We start from the raw sequence: 26724 nt of genomic DNA, 5'->3' as shown, positions 1-26724 counted from the left end.
GTCATGCTGACTTTGTTCATGTGTTTTTGCCTGTGCTTAGTGTTTGTTGATGCCCACGTGCTTTCTCTAGTTGTGGCCAGTGGCATCTACACTCTAGTTACTGAGCACAGACTTCTCATTGCGATGTCTTCACTTACTGCAGAACATGGGCTCTAGAGCACAGGCTCAGTAGTTGTGGGGCATGGGCTCAGTTGCTCCATGGCATGTTGACTCTTTCCAGACCAGGCATCGAAGCAGTGTCCCTTGCACTGACAGGTGTATTCCCATCCACTGAACACACAGGGAAATCCTCCTCATGTTTTATCTTGCACTGTCCTGAACTGTAACCACTTCTCTAACCTCCTGGTTTAAAAGTATATGTGTGTGTGTGTGTGTGTGTCAATCGTGTCTTACATTTTGCAACCCATGAGCTTGACCCCGCTTGGCTCCTCCATCCACGGGATTTTCGAGGCAAGAATACTGGAGCGGGTTCCCATTTTCTTCTCCAGGGGATCTTGCCCACACAGGGAGTGAACCTGTGTCTGTTGAGTCTCTTCCATTGGCAGGCAGATTCTTTACTACTAGTGCCACCTGTCTTTCCAAAGTCTGAAAGAAAGTGTGTGGCTTTACAAATCATGAGCTCCTTATTGCCAGATTCTGACTTAAATTGAAGAAAGTGGGGAAAACCACCAGGTCATTCAGGTATGACCTAAATCAAATCTCTTATGATTATACAAAGGAAGTGACAAATAGATTTAAGGGACTAGATCTGATATACAGAATGCCTGATGAACTATGGACAGAGGTTCATGACATTGTACAGGGATCAAGACCATCCCCAAAAAAAGAAATGCAAAAAAGCAAAATGGCTGTCTGAGGAGGCCTTCCAAATAGCTGTGAAAAGATGATGGACAGGGAAGCCTGGTATGCTCGGTTCATGGGGTTGCAAAGAGTCAGACACGACTGAGTGACAGAACTGAACTGACTTACAAATTGGACCACGTGAATCATTTTCTCTACAAGGAGTTCACTGACACCATCCACTCACGCCTGCTTCAAGTCCTTTCCCACTCCTTTCAAACAGGTCCAGCCTACCATCTGCAGCCTTTGACACATCCCCCTTGCATGTGTTTCAACCTAATTATCAGCTTTATTGCTGATGAAACTCATTAGGAAGAACATGGCTTGGGCATCTGAGCCAAGTCAAGTTGCTGACTTCCTCCAAACTGGCGGAGACCTGGGGATGGCCACCCTCAGGGAAACATGGGCCCTGAGGATTGATCCACCTTCCCAGGCTGCTGCCTCCCACAGTCAGCTTCATTGCCTGTCACACACACTCTGACATGTGTGCCAGACCCATTTTCTTCTGTAAATATTATATCTCAGATTTGCTTTCTCATACTGAGTCAGATTATGTGTCACATGCACCCTTTCTGTCATATTCTTATGTCACTCTATAATGCTCTTTCCATCACACTTACTCTCTCTCACACCCGATCTCTCCTAGACTCTTTCTCTGACACTCAGTGTGCCACAAACTCATCCTGTCATGGTATCTGTGAGCGAGTTATCTTAGCCAGGTTGCTAGGGAGACCAAGGCTCTTTAAGGAGGAGGTGAACATTCTTTCTTTTTCACATTCTTTTTCCTTTGACACGAAGGCCTGGTAGGCAGCAGAATCTTGCTAAAGGACATGCTTTTTTGAGCTCAGGACCTATGCTATGGGAGAAGGTCTGGGTAAAACTTCCATGGCCTTGAACTCTGGGTTAACCCATTTCTTCTGGTTAATATCCTGTTGATGTCATCCTTGGGTGTACGTTTATGGGAAAGGGTCTGGGCAAAATTTTCATAGACTTGAGTCATTCTTTTATCTATTCTCAGCAGCTAGCAGAAAAGTATATAATGCAATGCTTAAACTAGCAAACCACATTCTCTTTCTACCCCATTATTATATCTATGTCAGAAGCTTTTTCTATCAAATTCACTTTAATAAAATTTCTACTACACAAAGCACTGAGTGATGGCAACAGTGTCTCTTGGTTCTAGAATTAAATGTTCTCCTTGAGAGATCATGAATCCGGTGGCACCATTCACCATTCACTGTACACATTAATTTATCACCTATCATCTTGGGGGTTTGCTACCGCTATCAGTATCATCTGCACTTTAGTCTCTTCCCGTCACATTCTGTTGTTTTAAATTCATGTCCCAATCACACATTCCCTCTGTCACACTTACTAAAAACCATGCACATGTCACAGTGGTAAGGTTTCTGAGAAACTCATTCTATCATACAGTGTCTTTCCTTCATACTTCTGTCACTCTCTTGTCACACACATTATTTGTCATTGGCATCATCATTTTCCTTTGCAGATCTCACCATTCACACCCAACTTAAGTCCAGTGCCTGATGAAGCACTACAGTCATCATAGTTTTAAGAAATGCAGAAACCAAAATGCACAAGACTTTGAGCCGCTGGTGTTGGCGAGAGAGTGGGTGTGTGTGATTTGTGTGAAGGAGACCTGCCTCATGAGAGACAGGATACCGACATGGCAATACTCTCTGAAAACTGACTTGATGGATGAACACATGGAAAGCACATGAAACAGCGTATCAGTTCAGTTCAGTCACTCAGTCGTGTCCGACTCTTTGCGACCCCATGAACCGCAGCATGCCAGGCCTCCCTGTCCATCACCACCTGCCAGAGTCTACCCAAACCCATGTCCATTGAGTCAGTAATGCCATCCAACTATCTCATCCTTTGTCGTCCCCTTCTCCTCCTGCCCTCAATCTTTCCCAGCATCAGGGTCTTTTCAAATGAATCAGCTCTTTGCATCAGGTGGCCAAAGTACTGGAGTTTCAGCTTCAACCTCAGTCCATCCAATGAACACCCAGGACTTATCTCCTTTAGGATGGACTGGTTGGATCGCCTTGCAGTCCAACGGACTCTCAAGAGTCTTCTCCAACACCACAGTTGAAAAGCATCAATTCTGTGCTTAGCTTTCTTTATGGTCCAACTCTCACATCCATACATGACTACTGGAAAAACCATAGCCTTGACTAGATGGACCTTTGTTGGCCAAGTAATCTCTCTGCTTTTTAATATGCTGTGTAGGTTGGTCATAACTTTCCTTTCAAGGAGTAAGTGTCTTTTAATTTCATGGCTGCAATCACCATCTGCAGTGATTTTGGAGCCCCCCAAAATAAAGTCAGCCACTGTTTTCACTGTTTCCCCATCTATTTGCCATGAAGTGATGGGACCAGATGCCATGATCTGAATGTTGAGCTTTACGCCAACATTTTCACTCTTCTCTTTCACTTTCATCAAGAGGCTCTGTAATTCTTCTTCACTTTCTGCCATAAGGGTGGTGTCGTCTGCATATCTGAGGTTATTGATATTTCTCCCGGCACTCTTGGTTCCAGCTTGTGCTTCCTCCAGCCCAGCATTTCTCATGATGTACTCTGCATATAAGTTCAATGAGCAGGGTGACAATATACAGCCTTGATGTACTCCTTTTCATATTTGGAACCAGTCTGTTGTTCCATGTCCAGTTCTAACTGTTGCTTCCTGTCCTGCATACAAGTTTCTCAAGAGGCAGATCAGGTGGTCTGGCACTCCCATCTCCTTCAGTGTTTTCCACAGTTTATTGTGATCCACATAGTCAAAGGCTTTAGCATAGTCAATAAAGCAGAAATAGATGTTTTTCTGCAACTCTCTTGCTTTTTTGATGATCTAGTGGATGTTGGCAATTTGATCTCTGGTTCCTCTGCCTTTTCTAAACCCAGCTTGAACATCTGCAAGTTCAGCGTATGGACTGTAAGAAGTATTAGCTCTCACTACAGATGAAGAGCACAGGTACAGATGTGGAGTGGGCAGAGGGAGGACGCTGGTGGATCGTTTGGCTTAGCCCCTTGCCCTCTAGTCCATTTTAGGTCTAGTGAGCTCCCTTGTACAGCATGACTATTCTTACAAATGTCCCCCCAACCTGACAGAGGGCCCCTGAGGGAGAGATGTGTCCAGGTTCCCTGCTTGGACTGGAAACAGTCACATGCCCTGAGGAGTGGGGCAGGGTCTTTTTGAGCATGCACACTGAGGAGTTGCCCCAACACTAAAGAGTGGAGCGCCACCCAGAGGCCTCACGGTTGAGCCATTTACCAGGTTTCTGGCCTGAGGCAGGGTTGACTTAGAAAGCCCAGACCACGTGGGTGGGCGTCTGCGCACTCACATTGGGGCGACATGGCGCGCAAACATGTGACGTTTCAGCAGGGGGCGCCGTTTTGCCCGAGAGCCTGCAGTCATCGCGGGAACCAACGGTCGGTGGGAACCAATCGTGAGGCAGAACCAGGATGTGTTTCCTCAGGCGCTCTGCCGATCCTGAATTGCAGGTCTCATCACAGGGCTGGGTTCTGTAGGGACGGTTCAGTCTTTCCCGCCACGGAGGGCGGGGCAGAGCGGTTCAAGATGGAGTCTGAGGCACACGGTGGAGGAGCCATGAGGGCAGCCGATGAAGACGCAGGCGCCGTGGCCTCTGCAATGGGCACAGCACATGGCGCCCAAAGTGTGCCGGATGGTGCTGGTGGCCGCGATGGCCCTGGCGACCCAGCTGGCCCTGGAGACACCGTCAGTCGAGGAGTCCCTGCCAGCTCCAGCGACATGGCTGATCCCAGAGAGCCCAGCACTGCCGGAGAGTCAGGTGGCGCAGTCGCTGCCATTCCGCAGATCCCGGGGGCACTTCACGTTCCAGGGCCTGGTGGAGATGCTGCACCAGGAGCCGGAGTTCTGAGTACCCGAGTCTACCACTTGTATCCTATTCCAGGAGCCCCAGTGGGCCAAGCAGCCACAGAGGTCGGGGTATGGGCTAAGGGTGGTTTGGGGGGATGCAGGCAGTGGGGCTTAAACTGTAGGAGGAGGGTAATCTGGGAGGCTGGAGGGTATGGGTCAGGGGTGGTCTGGCTGCCAGGGTATGGTGGTGAGGGAAAGCAACCTGAAAGGATCCAGAGGGTCGGGAGGTGATAGCCAGGGTGTCCAGTGGCGGCCTTGTAGGAGAAGGCAGGTCTCTGTGAGCAGGGAGCCTGACTTACAGGCAAAATGACTAGTGTGAATGGTACCTTAACCGTATCTCCACCAGCGGCCTCGCCGTGCCTTTCTCATCACATGCGGAGGCGGACAATGCCCGCCACCTCCTGACTCGACTTACTCAGCTAAGATGGCCGGTTCGGAGGGACCTCTACGTTAATGGCCGCATGTTGGTTCTGTCAGTACTAAAGGGAGCTGGGGCGAGGGAGGGAGTGGTGAGTGGTGACCAGTCTAAGCTCAGGAAGAGCCATAATGGAGGGTTAAGCCTAGAGGAGAAGTGTGGTGCTCTGGGCTTGTTGGTGTGCGTGGACAAGAGAGAGGACATACTCCTCTTCCTCCTTCTCCGCAGGAATTTGAATTTCATTTTCCTTCCCTTTTAGCCGATTAACTGCTGAAGACCCTGGCCTCCTCCAGACGGCCGTCGCCTTCTTTCAGGAGCAGCTTTCCCTGGTGATGCAGACCGTGGAGCATTCTGGGCCCCCCCTTTTTGATCAGTCTCAGAACAGAAGAGGGCCTTAAACCTAGCCTATGTGCCCTAGCCTCAAGTGTCCTTCCCGAGGGCATTGCTTTCTGCAGCAGTTTAATGGGGCTTCACCTTGTGCCTGTGCTGCTGTTTGGGGGCTCAGTGTCCACATAGTTTTTTGGTGATTGTTAACTGCAGAAAATAAAACTGAGCTACTATACTGTCTCTGACATTAGTTTTAGTTTGTTCACTTCTGAATACTGCGTTCATCTTCAGGTTGGAAGGGAGATTCTGAGATCCCAATATTCAAGGAGTAAAACATAAGTGAAGACAATGTAAGAAGTGGGAGACTAAGAATGTTGTGTATTGCCATTAACTATTGATTTTGGAATATTTTGTCAGTTTTATAGTTACATTTATATATTAACATATAATAGCAGAACGTTGTTGTTGTTGTTCAGTCTCTAACTTGTGTCCAACTCTTTGCAACCCCATGGACTGTAGCAAACCAGGCTCTGTGTCCCTGTTGTATCTTGGAGTTTGCCCAAGTTCATGTCCACTGAGTGTGTTATGCTGTCAAACCATGTAATCCTCTGTCCTCCCATTCTCCTTTTGCCTTCAATCTCTCCCAACATCAGGGTCTTTTCCAGTGAGTCAGCTTTTCACATCTGCTGGCAAAAGTGTTGAAGCTTCAGCTTCAGCATCAGTCCTTCCAATGAAAATTTAGGACTGATTTCCCTTAGGATTGACTGGTTTGATCTTGCAGTCCAAGGCACTCTCAAGAGTATCCTTGTATCCTGAAACCATGCTAAACTCATTAATTAGTTGTAATAGCTCTTTTGTAGATCCCATTGACCTTCCTACATAGACAATCATTTTGTCTGTAAATAAATACACATTTACTTCTTCCTTTCCAACTGATGCATTTCAGCTGATTTCTGTTAAAATGAAATCTCCAACACTTTGGCCTCCTGACGCGAAGAGCTGATTCATTGCCAAAGACCCTGATGCTGGGAGAGATTGAAGGCAGGAGAAGGGAATGACCTAAGACGAGATGGTTAGATGGCATCATGACTCCATGGGCATGAGTTTGAGCAAGTTCTGGGAGATGGTGAAGGACAGGGAACACTAGTGAGAAGCAGTCCATAGGGTCGCAAAGAGTTAAACTCAACTGAGCAGCTGAACGACAACACATTGATTTCTGTTATAATGGATTGGAGTTTCCTGCTTCTGTGCCTCCTGATAATTTGACATTTGATGCTAAGCATTATCAAATTTCCCTTGCATGCTTGATATTTTTCTATTCCTGAAAGTATTATTGAGCTTTATTCTGAAATCATGCTTGGAAGCAGTTTGATCCTTTTGGGTCTTACTTTTTAAGATTGGCTCTGTAGGACCAGAGCAGATCTTAGTGTAGGATGAACTTAATTAACTGAAATAGTCAATGTCTGAGAAGGCTGTAGTTGGAAACAAAGACTCCTTTTAAAAATTTTATTCATGAAAATTTTTTGTTTATTTTTGGCTTTGCCACCTCTTGTTATCTGTGTGCAGGTTTTCTGTGCTTGCAGCCAGTGGGGGCTACTCTCTAATTGCAGTGCTCAGGCTTCTCCTGTGTTGGAGCATGGGCTCTAGATCAGGGTGAGCTCAGTAGGTGTGGCACATGGGCTTTGTTGAGCCAGGCGTGTGCTGTCTTCTTGGCCCAGGGATCAAACCCGTGTGCCCTGCATTGGCAGGCAGATTGTTAACCACTGGACCACCACAGAACACAAAACAAGGAGTCCTATACAGTATCAGAGTGATAGTAAAATCTATCTGGACATTTAATTGGCACTTTCTATTACAAGATGCTCATATCCTTTGACCCAGTTTTGGGAATCTATTGTAGGAAATTTCTTGTATATGTGAGCAAGGCAGAATCAACCACAGGATTAATCACTGCACTGTTTGTCATTGTGAAAAATTGGTAGAATGCAAATCCAGGGGGAAACATTGACTAAATCATGGTAATTCCATCCTGCTGGAATAATATATGGCAATCAGAGAGCAAACCAGAGAGCTGTGAACTAATATGGAAAGAAATGAAAGCAAACTGTAGAATTCTGGTTCTGGCATATTCCTGTCTTTCAGGACTTTCTGAACATATGAACATGTGGGACAATGCTGAGTATAACCACCCAGAATAAGTGCCTTCCCCCTCCAATGTCATCACCAGACATTAGGGAGAATCATTTCAGTATTTAGATTTCCATGTTGCTTAGCTATCTTCATAAAGAATCGTGACTTTTGAAATGATGTTGCTTTGGAACAGAGTGGTTTGCTCCATTTCCCCACTGAAAAAAAGCACTTACTTAGAAACTTTAATTCAGCAAAGGTCTGTGAGGGGGCATTGTGAAGAGGACATCCCCAAGAAGTGGATGTGGAACCCCAGCATCAGAGGATGGAAGCTGATGGGAAGGTCAGAAGCAGGGCTGATGCTCACATTAAAGAAGAATCTTTCCTACCTTGGTTTAAAAAAAAAAACATTAGAAATTGATTTTTAATTTGATGAAAAGTCTATACCACCATCAATGACATCTATGAGTTTTTTCACCTGGCATCCATTTCCTTCTCTTGGTTCTGGTATCCTCCTGTCACCCTGGGAAATCACCCCTTTCCTTTTCTCTCGCCCATTATGATTATGATAGAGTTGACTTCACCTCCAATTCCAGGAGTGGGCATGTGGCTCAGGCCTGAACTATCAGAGCACTTCTTTCCTCCAGCTGTGGTGATCCCATCCAACCAGTGACACTTTGGGAGCTGTAGGGGACACAGGCTGGCAAGGGACAGAGGGGGAGCTGGAGCAAGAAGGCAGATCTCAGGGAACCAAATGTTGGATCCAGCCTTGCCTGAAGAAAGAAACTACCTCTATATCTTGTAGTTACACAGACCCAGAAATTCTTCCTGTGACTTAAACCAAGGTGATTATTTTGTATTCATTTGTTCCTTTTTTCACTTGCAATAGCAAAGTCTTCACTATTATTGAATTGAGGTAGCACGGTTTTATTTATTACTTAATTTTCTTGCTAAGGGATTGTCTCTTAGGTGAGAAACCACCAAGCCATATGCTAGAAAAGGAGACAAATTAAAGTTTTTGTGGGTAAATCACCAAAAAGGGAGGGGAGGGTTTACAACAGGCAGCTGGAGAAAAGGGCAAAAGCTGCAGAAGGGGCACTGGGGATAGCCCTTTCTAGACAGTGCTCCCCAAACTGGCAGAGAACAGTGAAGTCAGTTCACCAGGGGGATGGGACTCTCATTTGATTCTCCCTCAGCCAGGAAACTTGGAATCATTCAGCTACTTTGACCCCATACATGGACTGCTGAAGCTGCTAGGTTGTTTTAAAACCTGTCCGGTCCTGTAATTATTCAGTTCCAAACCCTCCAATGGGCTCTCTCTCAGTCTGAGTTGAAGCCAAAACCTTTCAGTGGACTGTAAAGACCTATGTGGTCCAGCCTGCATCTTTTCTTGTTTCATAACTTCCCTTTCCAGTATCCCTTTGCCTAGTTGGATCCAGACACACAGGGAACCTTGCCCTTTATGAAACCTTATGGTACATTTAATAAAACTTGTCATACACAAATTTGTGTGTGAAAACAATGGGAGAAATTGAAGGAAACCTAAAAATATAGAGACACATCACATGCATATTCTTCAATCATGTCTGATGAGAAGATATTGTTCAGGGATCAGTTTCCCCCAAACACATCTATAGAGTCCATGAAAATAGCAGGAAATATTTTTGGAGAAACTGATGAGCTGATTTCTTAAACAAATTCTTACTTTATTTTTTTTTGCTGCATCTGGTCTTATTTGGGGAAAGTGGAAACTTCATTGTGTCACATGGGATCTTTTGTTGCAGTGCACAGACACTCCAGACACAAAGCCCAGTCTCAGTAGTTGCTCCACTGCATGTAGGATCTTAGTTCCCTGACCAGAGATCGAAGCGACGGCCCCTGCATTGTGAGGCAGGTTCATTTTTAAAAGATTCATTTGTTTGTTTGTTTATATAATTTTGTCTTGTCTGGGTCTTTGCTGCTGCACACATGGGGTCTTTTTAGTTGTGGTAAGTGGGGGCTACACTCTAGTTACAGGAGATAAGCTTCTCATTGCAATAACTTCTTTTGTTGTGGAGAACAGGCTCTAGGCACTCCAGCTTTAGTAGTTGCAGCTGGCGGGCTCTAGAGCACAGGATCAGCAGTTGTGGTGCTCCAGCTTAGTCGCCTTTCAGCTTGTGGGATCTTCCAGGAGCAGAGGTCAAACCTGTGTTCCCTTCATTGGCATGTAGAATATCAACTACTGGACAACCAGAGAAGGCCCTGATGAGCTGATATTGAAATTTATGTGAGAACACAACCCTGACGATAGCCTAAAGAATTGTAACTATGCAAAAATAAAGAGACTAACATAGCCTAATTTCATAGCTTACTCTACATGTCCAGTACTGGAGGTGTGGATCCATGGGACAGGACTGACAATCCAGAAGCATTTCCAGACATATGTGTGTGGTCAATGGATATTCAGTAGAGGAGTTTAGATAATTCAATGGAGGGAGGATAGTCTTTTTTTGAACAAGTGGTTGTGGAATAGCCATATGGGAAAAAAACAAACCTGTATTTCCTTGTGTACTTACCTTCCATAATTCACAAAGACGTTTATGTTCAGAGCTCTACAGGCAAAAGCTAAAGGGATAAAAAATTAAGGAATCAGATGAGAACTTTGTGACCTTTCAGTAGGCAAGTCTTTCACATATGAAGTCAATATTGATAAGCATGAAGAACCAAAAGAACAATATGAACCCAGACTTCGCCAATCAAAAATATCAATCAGATCCTATCACTACTCTGTTGAAAATTGTATGAGTTTCCTAGGGCTTCCATCATAAAGTACCACAAAGGAGATGCCTTCAGACAAGAGAAATGTATTCTCTCACAGTTCAGGAGGCAGTGAGTATAAGACTGTGATGTTGGCAGGGCTGATTCCCTCTGATGGTTCCTATGGAGTGTCAGTTCCAGGCCTCTCTCGTAGATTCTGGTGGTGGCCTGCAGCACCTGGCCTTCTCTGCCTTATAGACACTTCACTCCAACTCTTCCTGTGTCTTCACATGGCATCTCTCTGTGTGTGTTCACATGGATTTCTTATAAACGTACCAGTCATTGGATTAGGACCACCCTAACGCAGTGTGTCCTCGTTTTAACTGAACTAATTACATCTGGAAAACCCTAATTCCAAATCAAGTCACATCCCCAGGTTCCAGGGGTTGGGACTTCAACATCTTTTTCTAGGGGACACAATCCAACCCACAGCCACCCTCCACCACCTCCCACTTCACTCTGAGCACAAGCCCTCAGCATGTCCCCTGAGGCCTCCACATCCAGTCCCTGTCAGCTCTCGGGCCCTGTCCTGCTGCTCTCCTCTTCACCCACTCTGCTCCAGTCACACTGGTCTCCTCATGCTCCCAAACCTCCCTCAAGTCTTCACTCACTCTCTGCTTCACAACAAAGCCAACCCGGACCACCCGGTTGAAAATAGGAAACCACTCCTCCAAGTGCTCCCTCTCCTTTTTCTTGCTGCACTTCCAGCCAGACTTCTCACCACCTTCCCATAAGTTACATAGTATAGTTGTTTTTTCGTTTCTTTTGTTTTCACATTTTTTTAAATTTTGTTTTTTCTTGAAGGATAATTTTTTTATAGAATTTTGTAGTTTTCTTTCGAACCTCAACATAAATCAGCCATAGGTATACATATATCCCCTCCCTTTTTAAACTTCCCTCCCATCTCCCTCCCCATGCCACCCCTTTAGGTTGATACAGAGCCCCTGTTTGAGTTTCCTGAGCCATACAGCAAATTCCCATTGGCTATCTATTTTACATATGGTAATGTAAGTTTCCATGTTACTCTTCCCATTCATCTCACCCGCTGCCCCCTTCTCCCCATGTCCATGAGTCTATTCTCTGTATCTGTTTCTCCACTGCTGTCCTGTAAGTAAACTCTTCAGTACCATTTTCCAAGATTCTGTATATATAAATATGTTAGAATATGATATTTCTCTTTCTCTTTCTGACTTACTTCACTCTGTATAATAGGTTCTAGGTTCATCCACCAAATTAGAACTGACTCAAAGGCATTCCTTTTAATGACTGAGTAATATTCCATTGTGTATATTTACCACAACTTCTTTATCCATTCATCTGTTGATGGATATCTAGGTTCCTTCTATGTTCCAGCTATTGTAAATGGTGCTGCAATGAACAATGAGGTACGTGTGTCTTTTTCAATTTGGTTTTCTTCAGGGTATATGCCTAGCAGTGGGATTGCTGGGTCATATGGTGGTTTTATTCCTAGTTTTTAAGGAATCTCCATACCGTCTTCCATAGTAGCTGTATCAATTTACGTTACCACTAATAATGCAAGAGTGTTCCTTTTTCTCCACACCCTCTCCAGCATTTATTGTCTGTAGACTTTTTGATGATGGCCATTCTGACTAGTTTGAGGTAATATCTCACTGTAGTGTCGATTTGCATTTCTCAGATAATGAGCAATGTTGAGCATCTTTTCATGTGTTTGTTAGCCATCTGTATGTCTTCTTTGGAGAAAGGTCTGTTAAGCTCTTTCCCCACTTTTTGACTGGGTTGTTTGTTTTTCTGGTATTGAGTTGTATGAGCTGCTTGTATATTTTGGAAACTAATCCTTTGTCAGTTGTTTCACTTGCTGTTATTTTCTCCCATCCTGAGGGTTGTCTTTTCACCTTGCTTAGTGTTTCCTTTGCTGTGCAAAAGCTTTTAAGATTAACCAGGTCCCACTTGTTTACTTTGTTTTTATTTCCATCACTCTAGGAAGTGGGTCATAGAGGAAAATTCCTCTGATTTGTGTCATCAAGTGCTCTGCCTATGTTTTCCTCTACGAGTTTTATAGTTTCTTGTCTTCCATTTAGGTTTTGAATCCATTTTGAGTTTATCTTTGTGCATGATGTTAGGAAGTTTTCTAATTTCATTCTTTTACATGTAGCTGTCCAGTTTTCCCAGCACCATTTACTGAAGAGACTGTCTTGGTCCCATTGTATATTCTTGCCTCCTTTGTCAAAAATAAGTTACCCATAACTGCATGGACTTATTTCTGGGCTTTCTATCATGTTCCATTGATCTATAGTTCTGTTTTTGTGCCAGCACCATACTGTCTTGATGGCTACAGCTTTGTAGTATAATCTGAAATCAGGAAGGTTGATTCTTGCAGCTCCATTCTTCTTTCTCAAGACTGCTTTGGCTATTCGAGGACTTTGTGTTTCCATATGAATTTTGAAATTTTTGTTCTAGTTCTGTGAAAAATGTCATTGGTAATTTGATAGGGATCACATTGAATCTGTAGATTGCATTTGGTAGTATAGTATAACCATTTTCACAATATGGATTCTTCCTACCCAGGAACATGGAATATCTCTCCATCTGTTTATGTCATCTTTGATTTCTTTCATTAGTGTCTTAAAATTTTCTGGGTAAGAATTTTCTAAGTTATTTTTTCTCCTTAGGTAAGTCTATTCCTAGATATTTGAATATTTCTGTTTCAGTGGTGAAAGGGATTGATTCCTTAATTTCTCTTTGTGATTATTTGTTTTTAGTATATAGAAACACAAGTGGTTTCTGTGTATTGATTTTGTATCTTGCTACTTTGCTAAATTCACTGATTAACTCTGATACTCTCTTTAGGGTGTTCTATGTACAGTATCATGTCATCAGCAAGCAGTGAGAGCTTTACTTCTTCTTTTCCAATGTGGATTCCTTTTATTTCTTTTTCTTCTCTGATTGCTGTATCTCAGACTTCCAGAATGATGTTGAATAATAGTGGTGAAAGTGGACACCCTTGTCTTGTTCCTGATCTTAGGGGGAATGCTTTCATTTTTTCACCATTGAGAATAATGTTTACTGTAAGCTTATCATATATGGCCTTTACTATGCTGAAGTAGGTTCCTTCTATGCCAATTTTTTTTGAAGAGTTTTAATCATAAATGGGTGCTGTATTTTGTCAAAGGCTTTTATTGTGCATCTATTGAGATCATCATATGGTTTTTATCTTTCAAGTTGTTAATGTGGTGTATCACATTGATTGATTTGTGTGTACTGAAGATTCCTTGCATCCCTGGCATAAACCCAACTTGATCATGGTGTATGAGCTTTTTGAAGTGTTGCTGAATTCTATTTGCTAAAATTTTGCTGAGGATTTTTGCATCTATGTTCATTGGTAATATTGGCTTGCAGTTTTCTTTTTTTCGTGTTGTTTTAGTCTGGTTTTGGTTTCAGGGTGATTGTGGCCTTGTAGAATGAGTTTGGAAGTGTTCCTTCCTCTGCAACTTTTTGAAAGAGTTTTAGAAGGATAGGCATAGCTCTTCTCTAAACGTTTGATAGAATCCTCCTGTGAAGGCATCTGGTCCTGGGATTTTGTTTTTTGTGAGATTTTTAATCACAGCTTCACTTTCAGTGCTTATAATTGGGTTGTTCATAATTTATATTTCTTCCTGATTCAGTCTTGAAAGGTTGAACTTTTCTATGAATCTGCCCATTTCTTCCAGGTTATCCTGACTCTTTGCAACCCCATGGAGTGTAGCCTGCCAGGCTCCCCCATCCATGGACTTTTCTAGGCAAGAATATTGGAGTGTGTTGCCATTTCCTTTTCCAGGAGATCTTCCCAACCCAGGGGTTGAACCCAGGTCTCCCACATTGCAGGCAAATGCTTTACCATCTGAGTCACCAGGGAAGCCTTATTACCATACAGTTGTTCATAATATTCTCTTATACTCCTTTGTATTTCACCATTGTCTGTTGTAACCTCACCTTTTTTCATTTCTAATTTTGTTGATTTGAATCTTCTCTCTTTTTTTCTTGATGAGTCTAGCCAAAGGTTTGTCAATTTTGTGTATCTTCTCGAAGAACTAACTTTTAGTTTTATTACTCTTTACTATTGTTTCTTTCATTTCTTTTTATTTCTGCTTGGATCTTTATTATTTCTTTCCTTCTACTAATTTTGGGTTTTTTTCCTTATTTCTCCAGTTGTTATAGGTGTAAAGTTAGGTTGTCTATTTGATGTTTCTCTTGTTTCTTGAGGTAGGATTGTATTGCTACAAACTTCCCTATTTGAACTGCTTTTGCTCCATCTCATAAGTTTTTAATTGTCGTGTTTTCATTGTCATTTGTTTCATGAATTTTTTTATTCCCCTTTTGATTTCTGTTGTAACCTGTTGCTTCCTTAGAAACGTAAAGTTTAATCTCCATGTGTTTGTGTTTCTTAGTTTTTTTTCTTATAGTTGGTAACTAGTTCATAGCACTGTGGTCAGAGAATAGGCTTGATAGAATTTCAATTTTCTTAAATTTACTGAGGTTTGATTTGTGACCTAAGATGCGGTCTATCCTGGAGAATATTCCATGTGTACTTGAGAAAAACATTTATTCTCCTGCATTTGGATGGAATGTCCCAGAGATATCAATGAGATTCATCTCATGTAATGTATGATTTATGACTTGTATTTCCTTATTAATTTTATGTTTTGATGATCTGTGTGTTGGTGTGAGTTGGGTGTTAAAGTATCCTACTATTATTGTGTTACTGTCAGTTTCTCCTTTTATGTCTGTTAGTGTTTGTCTTATGTATTGAGGTGCTTCTATGTTGGGTGCATAGATATTTACAACTGTTATGTCTTCCTCTTGGATTGATCCCTTAATCATTATGTAGTTTCCTTCCATAACTCTTGTAATCTTCTTTATTTTAAGGCCCATTTTGTCTGATATGAGGATTGCTACTCCAGCTTTCTTTTGCCTCCCATTTGCATGGAATATATTCTCTCACTTTCAGTCTATATGTGACTTTAGGTCTGAAGTGGGTTTCTTATAGACAGTATATATATGAATCTTGTTTTTGTATCCATTCGGCCAGGCTGTGTCTTTTGGTTGAAGCATTTAATCCATTCACATTTAAAGTACTTTTTGATATATATGTTCCTTTTGCCATTTTCTTAATTGATTTGGGTGGATTTTGTAGATCTTTTTCCTTCCCTTGTATTTCCTGACTATACAAGTCCCTTTAGCTTTTGTTGTCAAGCTGGTTTGGTGGTACTGAATTCTCTTCACTATTGCTGGTCTGAAAAACTTTTGATTTCTCATCAATTTTGAATGAGATTCTTCTTGGATACAGTAAATTTGGTTGTCGGTTTTTCCCTTTCAGTATTTTAAATATATCCTGCCATTCCCTTCTGGTCTGCAGAGTTTCTGCTGAAAGATCAGCTGTTAAACACATGGGGTTTCCCTTGTATGTTACTTGCTGCTTTTCCCTTGAGGCTTTTAATATTCTTTCCTTGTCTTTAGTCTTTCTTAGTTTGATTAGTATGTGTCTCAGTGTGTTTCTGCTTGGATTTATCCTGTATGGGGCTCTTTGCACCTCTTGGACTTGATTGATAATTTCCTTTTCCATGTTGGGGAAATTTTATAATCTTTTCAAAAATTTTCTCATACCCATTCTTTTGCTCTTCTTTTTCTGGGACCCCTCTAAGTTGAATGTTGGTGCCTTTGATATTATCCCAGAAGTCTCTGAGACTATCCTCAGTTCTTTTTATTCTTTTTACTTTATTCTGATCTTCAGAAGTTATTTCCACCATTTTATCTTCCAGTTCACTGATTCGTTCTTCTGCTTTAGGTATTCTGCTCTTGATTCCTTCCAGAGTATTTTTAATTTCAGTAATTGTGTTTTTGTCTCTGTATGTTTATTCTATAATTCTTCTAGGTCTTTGTTGATTGATTCTTGCATTCTCTCCATTTTGTTTTCAAGGTTTTTAATCATATTTACTATTATTATTCTGAATATTTTTTCAGGTAGTTTGCCTATTTCCTCTTCAAATTTTTTGAACTTCGGTGTTTCTAATTTGTTTCTTCATTTGTGTAGTATTTCTCTGCCTTGTCGTTATTTTTTTAACTTATTGTGTTTGAAGTCTCCTTTTCCCAGGCTTCAAGGTTGAATTTTTCCGTTGTTTTTTTTGTTTGTTTGTTTGTTTGTTTCTACCCTCCTAAGTTTGGTCCAGTGGTTTGTGTAAGCTTCGTGTATTGTGAGATTTCTGCTGAGATTTTTGTTTGTTTGTTTTTTGTCTGATGGGCAAGGCTGCATGAGGTGGTAATCCTTTCTGCTGATGACTGGGTTTGTAATTTTGGTTTGTTTGTTGTTTACAGGGTGCTACTGGTGGCTGGGTGATGCCAAGTCTTGTATTGAAGTGGTTTCCTTTCTGTGAGTTATTGCTATTTGATAACTACTAAGGTTAGTTCTCTGGTAGTCTAAGGTCTTGGTGTCAGTGCTCCCACTCCAAAGGCTCAAGGCTTTATCTCAGGTCAGGAGTGAAGATTCACACTTGGTTTGTTATGGCATTAAATGAGATTGAAACGAATACCCCAAAAGGAGAAGCCAAAGATGAACCCCAGATAAATGTCAGTTATAAAATCAGCAAGTAATATTTAAAATAATGGAATATACACATATACATATATACCCATAAGCGAAGTCAAAAGAGTCCAACAAAAGTAAAGTACTGCAGATTGATCTGGCAAACAGAGGAAATCAAAATTATATCTACCAGTTAACAAAATTAACTAAAGCACAAACTAGAAAACAAAACTAAAGCAAGGTGCCAAGTGGTGAATAAAGCAATGAAAATAAAACTAAAAAATATGTTGAGAAGAAAGGAAAGAAAGAAAATTAGGGAAAAATAGATATGCAAAGTTAAATAGAGGTAGATAAAGAAAATTTATATACATTGAAGTTTAACTGCAAGGGGAAAAGAACTGTAGAAAAAGCAATGGAATAAATTTAGAAAATAGTAATAGCCTTAAAACATTAAAAATTAAAACTAAAAAAAGAGAAAAAAACTCAACAGAACTGTAAAATCTTAACGTAGAGACAGAGGTTTATGACAACAATAAAAAATGTGACTGGAAGAAAAACAACTCAAAATCTTAATTAGATTCCATAGTGCCAATAAAATCAACAACTAAAACAAAGGGGGAGAAAAAAAGAAAAAGAAAGAAAGGATCCTTAAGCATCCACAGAACAAGTGAAAAGATCCAGCTCTCACATCCATACATGACTACTGGAAAAACCAAAGCTTTGACTAGGTGGACCTTTGTTGCCAAACTAATATCTCCGCTTTTTTATATGCTATCTGGGTTGGTCATAGCTTTTCTTCCAAGGAGCGAGTGTCTTTTAATTTCATAGCTGCAATCACCATCTGCAGTGATTTTGGAGCTCACCCCCCAAAGAAGTCTGTCAATTTTTCTATTGTTTCCCCCATCTATTTGCCATGAAGTGATGGTACCTGATGCCATGATTTTAGTTTTCTGAATATTGAGTTTTAAGCCAATCTTTTTCACTCTCGTCTTTCACTTTCTTCAAGAGGTTCTTTAGTTCTTCACTTTCTGCCGTAAGGCTGGTGTCACCTGCATATCTGAAGTTATTGATATTTCTCCCAGCAGTCTTGATTCCAGAGTGTGCTTCATCCAGCACAGCATGTTTATGATGTACTCTGCATATAAGTTAAATAAGCAGGGTGATAATATACAGCCTTGACATAGTCCTTTCCCATTTTGGAACCAGTCTGTTGTTCAATGTCCAATGCTAACTGTTGCTTCCTGACCTGCATACAGGTTTCTCAAGAGGCAGGTCAAGTGGTCTGGTATTACCATCTCTTGAAAAATTTTCCACAGTCTGTTGTGATGCACACAGTCAATGATTTTGGCATAGTGAATAAACCAGAAGTAGATGTTTCTCTGCAACTCTCTTGCTTTTTCAATGATCCAACGGATGTGGGCAATTTGATTTCTGGTTCCTCTGCTTTTCTAAATCCACCTTCAACATCTGGAAGTTCATAGTTCATGTACAATTGAAGCCTGGCTTGTAAAATTTTGAGCATTACTTTGCTATCATGTGAGATGTGTGCAACTGTGTAGCAGTTTGAACATTCTTTGTTCAAAACATTGTCTTTCTTTGGGATTGGAATGAAAACTGAACTTTTCCAGTCCTGTGGCCACTGTTAACTTTTCCAAATTTGCTTGCATATTGTGTGTAGCACTTTTACAGCATCAACTTTTAGTTTTGGAAACAGCTCAGCTGAAATTCCATGACCTCCACTAGTTTTGTTCATAGTGATGCTTCCTAAGGGCCACTTGACTTTGCATTCTAGGATGTCTGGCCCTATGTGAGTGATCACACCATAGTGATTATCTGGGTCATGAAGATCTTTTTTGCATACTTCTTCAGTGTATTCTTGCCACCTCTTCTTAATATATTTGGCTTTTGTTAGGTTCATACCATTTCTGTCCTTTATTGTGCCCATCTTTGCATATAATGTTCCCTTGGTATCTTCAGTTTTCTTGAAGTCATCTCTAGTCTTTCCCATTCTATTCTTTTCCTCTATTTCTTAGCATTGGTCACTGAGGAAGGTTTTCTTATATCTCTTGCTTCTTTGGAACTCTGCATTCAAATGGGTATATCTTTTCTTTTCTCCTTTGCCTTTAGCTTCTCTTCTTTTCTCAGCTATTTGTAAGACCTTCTCAGAAAACCATTTTACCTTTTTGCATTTCTTTTTCTGGTGGATGGTCTTGATCCCTGCATCCTGTACAGTGTCACTAATGTCCATAGTTCTACAGGCACTCATCTATCAGATTTAATCCCTTAAATCGATTTGTCAATTCCACTGTATAATCGTAAGGAATTTGATTTAGTTCAAACCTGAATGGTCTTTCCCCCACTTTCTTCAATTGAAGTCTGGATTTGGCAATAAGGAGTTCATGATCTGAGCCACAGTCAGCTTCCGGTCTTGTTTTTGCTGACTGTGTAGAGCTTCTCCATCTTTGTTGGCAAAGGATATAATCAGTCTAATTTCGGTATTGACCATCTGGTGATGTCCATGTGTAGAGTCTTCTTCTGTGTTGTTGGAAGAGGGTGTCTGTGATGACCAGTGCTTTCTCTTGGCAAAACTCTGTTAGCCTTTGCCATGATTCATTGTATTTCATGGCCAAGTTTGCCTGTTACCCCAGGTATCTCTTCTCTTCCTACTTTTGCTTTCAACACCCCTATCATGAAAAGGACATCTCATTTGGGTGTTAGTTCTGGAAGATCTTGTAGGTCTTCATAGAACCGTTCAACTTCAGCCTCTTCAGTATTACTGATCCCATGGTTATGCCATTACTGGTTATGGCCCCGAGTCTTCTTTCGAGCCTCTTGTAGCTGGTGACCAGAAAGCCTCTTTGGCCAGTCTTTCTCCATAGCTCCACCCACTCAGGCACTTAGTGCCCTCCCGTGCCTGGGGTCCTTCTCTGTTGTTTGGCCCGCCAGGTACATTGAGGGTCCCCACTGACTGGAGTCCTACTCTGTAGATCAGTGCATCAGGCACTTAAAGGGGCACGCTGGGTGGGGTCCTACTCTGTAGTTCAGTACATCAGGCATTTGATGGGCCAGCCTCTCTGTTGTTCACCTGTTGATGCTGGCATGTCGGGAGAGAGAGGCTATGGTGATGGCTTCACCCTGTTACCCATGACTGTGCAGTATCACCTTGCTTCCTTGACTGCTCAATTTTCCTCCAGAGGTATTTCCCACCACAATCTCCTCCCTCACATCCCTTCAATTCGTCTCTCTGTAGTCAACAGCAGCCCTCGCCCTTGGATTATTCCAAATTCCCTGAATTCCAGCTCTGAACGGCTACGCCTTCCAGGGAACCTGCGTCCCTGTTTGGGCTATCTATGGTGGCAGCAAGGACTGTCTGATTCTCATTCCATTTAGGCTGCCACAGATCAGTTGTTTCACTCCCAGCCTTAAACGTTTCCCCTGTGACTCAGACAGTTGTCCCAATGTGGGGATTGGACCCATGAATCAGTTTCCCCACCCACTGAGAGCAGGTCTAATCCTACTAACGCTCCTGTTTTCCCCCCTAGTTCCTTAATCCTACCAAGTTTTGTGTGGTTCTGTATACTCTTTTCTGCTGCTCAGGTACTTCTGTCTGTTCTCAGCTGGTGTTCTCCATGCACTTCTTTGTCTGAAGGTGTATTCCTGATGTATCCATGGGGAGAGATGTGCTCCATGTCCACCTACCTCTCCGCCATCTTGTTCTCCCATGTATTTTCATTTCTTGACAGTCTCTCCCGACTACACTGTAACCGCCATGGAGACCTGAAATGGTGTCTAACAAAAAAAATGTTCCTTGAGTTATCAAATAACTAAAGCTACTATAGAAAATATAAGAAAATATCCTTGTGAGCTAAGAGTGGGGAAGTACTACCTAAACATCGTTTTAAGCCCACAACAGAATAATATCAAGAATATACTGATCATCAAGTAGATAAATGCAATTCTAATTTATAGAAATGGGCAAAGGATACAAATAGGTTAATTATAGAAGAGGAAACCCCCAAAGGTCTCAGGATATGGTAAGAATGCAGAAGGGTGCAGCCATCCCTATTAATATCTGCTAAACCAACAACTAAAACTGTAACAATGCCTACAAATGCTCCCGCTTTGCATCACCCACAGAGGAACCTGGGATGGAAAGCTCATTTAGTCATCTGTAAGTGCCTGCAAGGCTATACTTCACACTTGGCTTTTGTACAGGATCCCTAGTCCAACTCCGCACTGCCCTTTAGTCAGAGAAGCTGGCCTACTCTCTTCTCCTCGGGTTGATTTTATTTATTTTTGCCTGTGTTGGGTCTTCCTTGCTGCATACAAGCTTTCTCTAGTTGTAGGGAGTGGAGGCTACTCCCTAGTTGCTGTGCACAGGTTTCTCATCGTGGTGGCTTCTCTTATTGCAGAACATGGGCTCTAGAGCACAGGCTCAGTAGTTGTGGGGCCTGGGCTCAGTTGCTCTGTGGCATGTTGGATCTTCCCGGACCAGGCATCGAAGCAGGGTCCCTTGCATTGACACGTGGATTCCTGTCCACTGAGCCCCTCAGGGAAGTCCTTCTCGTGTTTTTTCTCACTCTGTCCTGAATTGTAACCACTTCTCTAACCTCTGCTTTCTCCTGGATTAGAAGTATATGTGTATATGTATGTGTGGGCTTAATCGTGTCTGACTCTGAGACCTGTGGACTCTAGCCCACAAGGCTCTGCTCTCCTAGGAATTTTCCAGAAAAGAATACTGGAGTGACTTCCCATTTCCTTCTTCAGGGGATCTTCCCCACCCAGGAACAGAACCTGTGTCTGTTGCCTCTCTTGCTTTGGCAGAAGGATTCTTTACCACTAGCGCCACCTGTCTTTCAAAAGCCTGAACGAAAATGTGGGGCTTTATAAATTGGACCACCTGAATCATTTCCTCTACAAGTTCACTGACACCATCCACTCACGCCTGCTGCCTGTCCTTTCCCACTCCTTTCAAACAGGTGCAGCTTAGCCTCTGCATCTTTTGACACATCCCCCTTGCCACGTGTTTCAATTTAAATATCAGCTTTCTTACTGGTGAATCTGAATGGCAAAATGTGTCTGGGCAGCTTTTGTTGTTGTTCAGTCGCCCAGTCCTGTGTGACTCTTTGAGACCCCATGGATTGCAGCACACCAGGCCTCCCTGTCCCTCACCATCTCCTGGAGTTTGCCCAAGTTCATGTTCATTGGATCCCTGATGCCGTCCAGCCACCTCACCCCCTGATGCCCTCTTCTCCTTCTGCCCTAAAGCTTTCCCAATATCAGGGACTTTTCCAGTGAGTCAACTGTTCCCATAAATGACCAAAATAATGGAGCTTCAGGTTCAGCACCCGTCCATCTTAGTGAATATTCATGGTTGATTTCCCTTAATATTGATTGCTTTGATTTTCTTGCTGTCCAAGGGAATTTCAGGAGTACTCTCCAGCACCACATTTCAAAGGCCCAGATTCTTTGGGGCTCTGACTTCTTTATGGTTCAGCTCTCACAACCATATGTGATCACTGGGAAGACCATAGCCTTGACTCTTATGAACCTTTGTCGCAGAGTGATGTCTCTGCTTTTCAACACCCTGTCTAGTTTTGTCATTGCTTTCCTGCCAAGAAGCGATCGTCTTGTAATTTCATGGCTGCAGTCACCATCCACAGTGTTTTGAAGCCCAAGAAGAGGAAATCTGTCACTACTTCCACCTTTTCCCCTTCTATTTACCATGCAGTAATGGGGCCAGATGCCATAATCTTAGTTTTTTAAATATTTAGTCTTAAGCCAGCTCTTTCACTCTCCTCCTTCACCCTCATCAAGAGGCTCTTTAGTGCCTCTTTGCTTTCTGCCATTAGAGTGGTATCATCCATGTATCTGAGGTTGTTGATGTTTCTCCCACCTGTCTTGATCCTGGCTTGTAACTCATTCAGCCTGGCATTTCTCATGATGTGCTCAGCATATAGATTAAACAAATAGGGTGACAGAAGACAGCCCTGTCATACTCCTTTCTCAATCTTGACCAATCAGTTTTCCCATACAGGGTTCTGTTTCTTTTTGACCCGCACACTGTGTTCTCAGGAGACAGGTAGGATGGTCTGCTATTCCCATCTCTCTAAGAGCTTTCCACACTTTGTCATGATCCACACAGTCAAAGGCTTTAGCCTAGTCGAGGAAACAGTGTGAGGTGATTTTCTGAAATTCCCTTGATTTCTATATAAGCCAGGGCATGTTGGCAATTTGATGTCTAGTTCCTCTTCCTTTTCTAAACCCAACTTGGACATCTGGAAGTTCTTGGTTCACACAATGCTGAAGCCTAGCACACAAGATTTTAAGCATGACCTTACTAGCATGAGAGATGAGTGCAATTGTCTGATGGTTAGCACATTCTTTGGTACTACCCTTCTTGGCAATTGGGATGAGGGTTGACCTTTTCCAATCCTGTGGTCTTCCAGATTTGCTGACATAATGAATGCAAATCCCTGATGGCATCCTCCTTCAGGGATTTGCAAAGTTCTGCTGGAATTTCATCACATCCACTAGCTTTATCAACAGCAGTGCTCTTGGGCAGCCGAGCAGTCAATTTGCTGACTTCCTCCACATGGAGACCTGGGCATGGCCACCCTGGGGGAAACATGGGCTCTGAGGACTGACCCACTTGCCCAGGCTGCTGCCTCCCACTGTCAGGTTCATTCCCTGTCACACTCTGCTATGTGTGACAAGACCCATTTTCTTTCACACAGTCTCTCACATTTGCTTTCTCATCCTGAGTCAGATTATCTGTCACATGCACTCATTCTATAATATTCCTGCATCACTCTTTAATGCTTTTTTAATCACAAATATTCTCTCTCACACCCTATCTCTCTTAGAATGTATCTCTGACACTGCCACACACTCCCTCCATCATGGCTTCTGCATCCAAGTCTCTTTCTGTCACACACTTTCCTTTTAAATTCCTGTCCCATTCACACATTTCCTCTGTCACACTCACTCAAACGCATTCACCTGTCACAGTGTTAAACTCTCTGTGAAACTCATTCTATCATACACTCTCTTTCCTTCATAGTTTTGTCATTGTCTGAGTCACACACAATATTCATCATTGTCATTATCCTTTGCAGATCTCACTATTCAGACCCAACTTAAGTTTGGTGCCTGATGGAGCACTACGGTCATCATAGTTTTGAGAAATGCAGAATGCAAAGTGTGCAAAACTTTGAGCTGCTGGTGTTGGTGAATGAGTGGGTGTGTGTGATTTGTTTGGAGGAGACCTGCATCATGGCAGACAGGACACCGACATGGCCATATGGTCTTAAAACTGACATGATGGAAACCCACAATGAGGTACCATTACACGCCAGTCAGGATGGCTGCTATCCAAAAGTCTACAAGCAATAAATGCTGGAGAGGGTGTGGAGAAAAGGGAACCCTCTTACACTGTTGGTGGGAATGCAAACTAGTACAGCCGCTGTGGAGAACAGTGTGGAGATTTCTTAAAAAACTGGAAATAGAACTGCCATATGACCCAGCAATACCACTTCTGGGCATACACACCAAGGAAACCAGAATTGAAAGAGACATGTGCACCCCAATGTTCATCTCAGCACTGTTTATAATAGCCAGGACATGGAAGCAACTTAGATGCCCATCATCAGACGAATGGATAAGGAAGCTGTGGTACATATACACCATGGAATATTACTCAGCCGTTAAAAAGAATTCACTTGAATCAGTTCTAATGAGATGGATGAAACGAGCCCATTATACAGAGTGAAGTAAGCCAGAAAGATAAAGAACATAACAGCATACTAACACATATATATGGAATTTAGAAAGATGGTAATGATAACCCTATATGCAAAACAGAAAAACAGACACAGATATACAGAACAGAGTTTTGGACTCTGTGGGAGAAGGCTAGGGTGGGATGTTTTGAGAGAACAGCATCGAAACATGTATATTATCTAGGGTGAAACAGATCACCAGCCCAGGTTGGATGCATGAGACAAGTGCTCGGGCCTGGCGCACTGGGAAGACCCAGAGGGATCGGGTAGAGAGGGAGGTGGGAGGGGGGATCGGGATGGGGAATACATGTAAATCCATGGCTGATTCAAGTCAATGTATGACAAAAACCACTACAATATTGTAAAGTAATTACCTCCAACTAATAAAAATAAATGAAAAAAAAATTGACATGATGGACAAATACACGTGGAAAGAAGCTGAAACAGCCCATGGAACATAGGAACTGCTAGCTGTCACTCTGGTCAAAGAGCACAGGTCTAGATGTGGAGTGGGCAGAGGGTGAATGCTGCTGGGTTGTGTGGCTTGGCCCCTTGCCCTCAACTCCCACCTTAATCTAGTAAGACCCTTCTGTGGCGTATGTTGGAGAAATCAACGATGCTTTGTGGAACTAGCTTTATGCCTTGAGACTGGAAAGTCGTCATTTGTGTCTCGGTGGCATCTGTGGACACTTGGCGAGGTCCATTCCACACCGTCTAGGCCAGCACAGGAGGGGCCCGTGGGCGCAGGTGCATCGGGGGCACCTGAAAGGAGCGTGGCTTTGTGAGGGACCTGAGTCCCTCCAGCCTCACAGGGTCGCCACAGCGGCCGGTGGGTGGGAGTAGGCTGGGTGGTAACCAATCCAGTGAGAGGAGGCGCCTTCAGGGCTGTCTGCACAGGCGCACTTTTGGAGTCCTTGAGCAGAAGGGGCGGGACTTCCTGAGGGGCTCAGTCTCTCCGCCCCTTTGTGTTGGTGTACGAGAGAGACGAGGGGCAGCCATGCGACCCTCGGGTGTTGGCAACGGTGGTGCAAAGGGCCAAGATGACCAGCAGAGCTCCAGAATGCGTCCTAGCCAGAGGGGTTCAGGCAGCGCTGAAGGTGAGGATCGTCACCGGGCCCCAGAAGGCCAGGGTGGCCCTGACAGAGGAAGAGCCGTGATGGAAGCTTCTAGAGCTCGTCCCAGAGGTGAACGGGCCCCACGTACCCCAGGACGTGGTAGAGACGTAGCACCAGTGGCTGTAAGGCGTAGACGCGGAGTGCTGGTGCTGTATCCTTTTCATGGAGCCTCCATGGGCAGGGTTAGTGGTATGGTGGTGGGAAACATGCTGGGAGCCTGAGGAAGGGATAGAAGGGAGCACGGGGGCAATCCAGCACAGCAAGAGTAGGCAGCCTGACAGGAAATGGGGTTGTCAAGGCCTGAGGAGCCTGGAGGGCGGGGAAGACGGACCGAAGGGTTAGGGAGGCAGCTCAGGGTGGTCTCAGGTTATGGTCGGGAGCATGGGCATTCTGGGATAAAAACAGGCCTCTGAGGTGTGAGGAAGCCTGAGATACCAGCAAATTCAGTAATGGATGGTGCCTTAACCGTGTCTCTCCCAGCAAATTCAGAGTGCCTTTCCAATCCCCGCTGGAGGCATGCTTGGCTCGCAGGTCTCTGCTCCGAGATGTCCAACGCCACCAAGGAATTACTCAGAAGGAATTTGCAGTGAATGGCTGTGACCTGATTGTGTCAGTTCCAGACGAGTTTGCCTTGAGGAGTGGGGGGAGGGCAGCGGGTGCTATTTTCTGAACTCTCTCTTAAGAGTGCTATGATGGAGACACTGAAGGGCTTGGTATAAGGAGGTGGGCTGGTACCCTGGACCTATAGTAACATCTCCCCTTAACCTTATTTTCCCCACTTTTAGTAGATGGACTGCTGAAGACGTTGCTTTCATCCGAATTCCCATCAACCTGTTCCTCGATCAGCTTTCCCTAGTGATTGAG

The 26724-nt window shown here is 43.2% G+C and overlaps 1 protein-coding gene across 1 annotated transcript in view; it reads right to left on the bottom strand.

The window, feature by feature from the left end:
- Positions 1-4278, bottom strand: part of LOC136154762 (PAX-interacting protein 1-like) — an 85757-nt gene extending 81479 nt beyond the window's left edge. Inside the window, 1 exon segment of the mRNA XM_065916918.1 lies at positions 4205-4278. Coding sequence (XP_065772990.1) covers positions 4205-4278 — 74 coding nt within the window.
- Positions 4279-26724: the final 22446 nt, after the last annotated feature.

The sequence above is a fragment of the Muntiacus reevesi genome, chromosome X (assembly GCF_963930625.1).
Source record: "Muntiacus reevesi chromosome X, mMunRee1.1, whole genome shotgun sequence".
Classification (NCBI taxonomy): Eukaryota; Metazoa; Chordata; class Mammalia; order Artiodactyla; family Cervidae; genus Muntiacus; species Muntiacus reevesi.
This window is presented reverse-complemented; position numbering and strand designations above follow the sequence as displayed.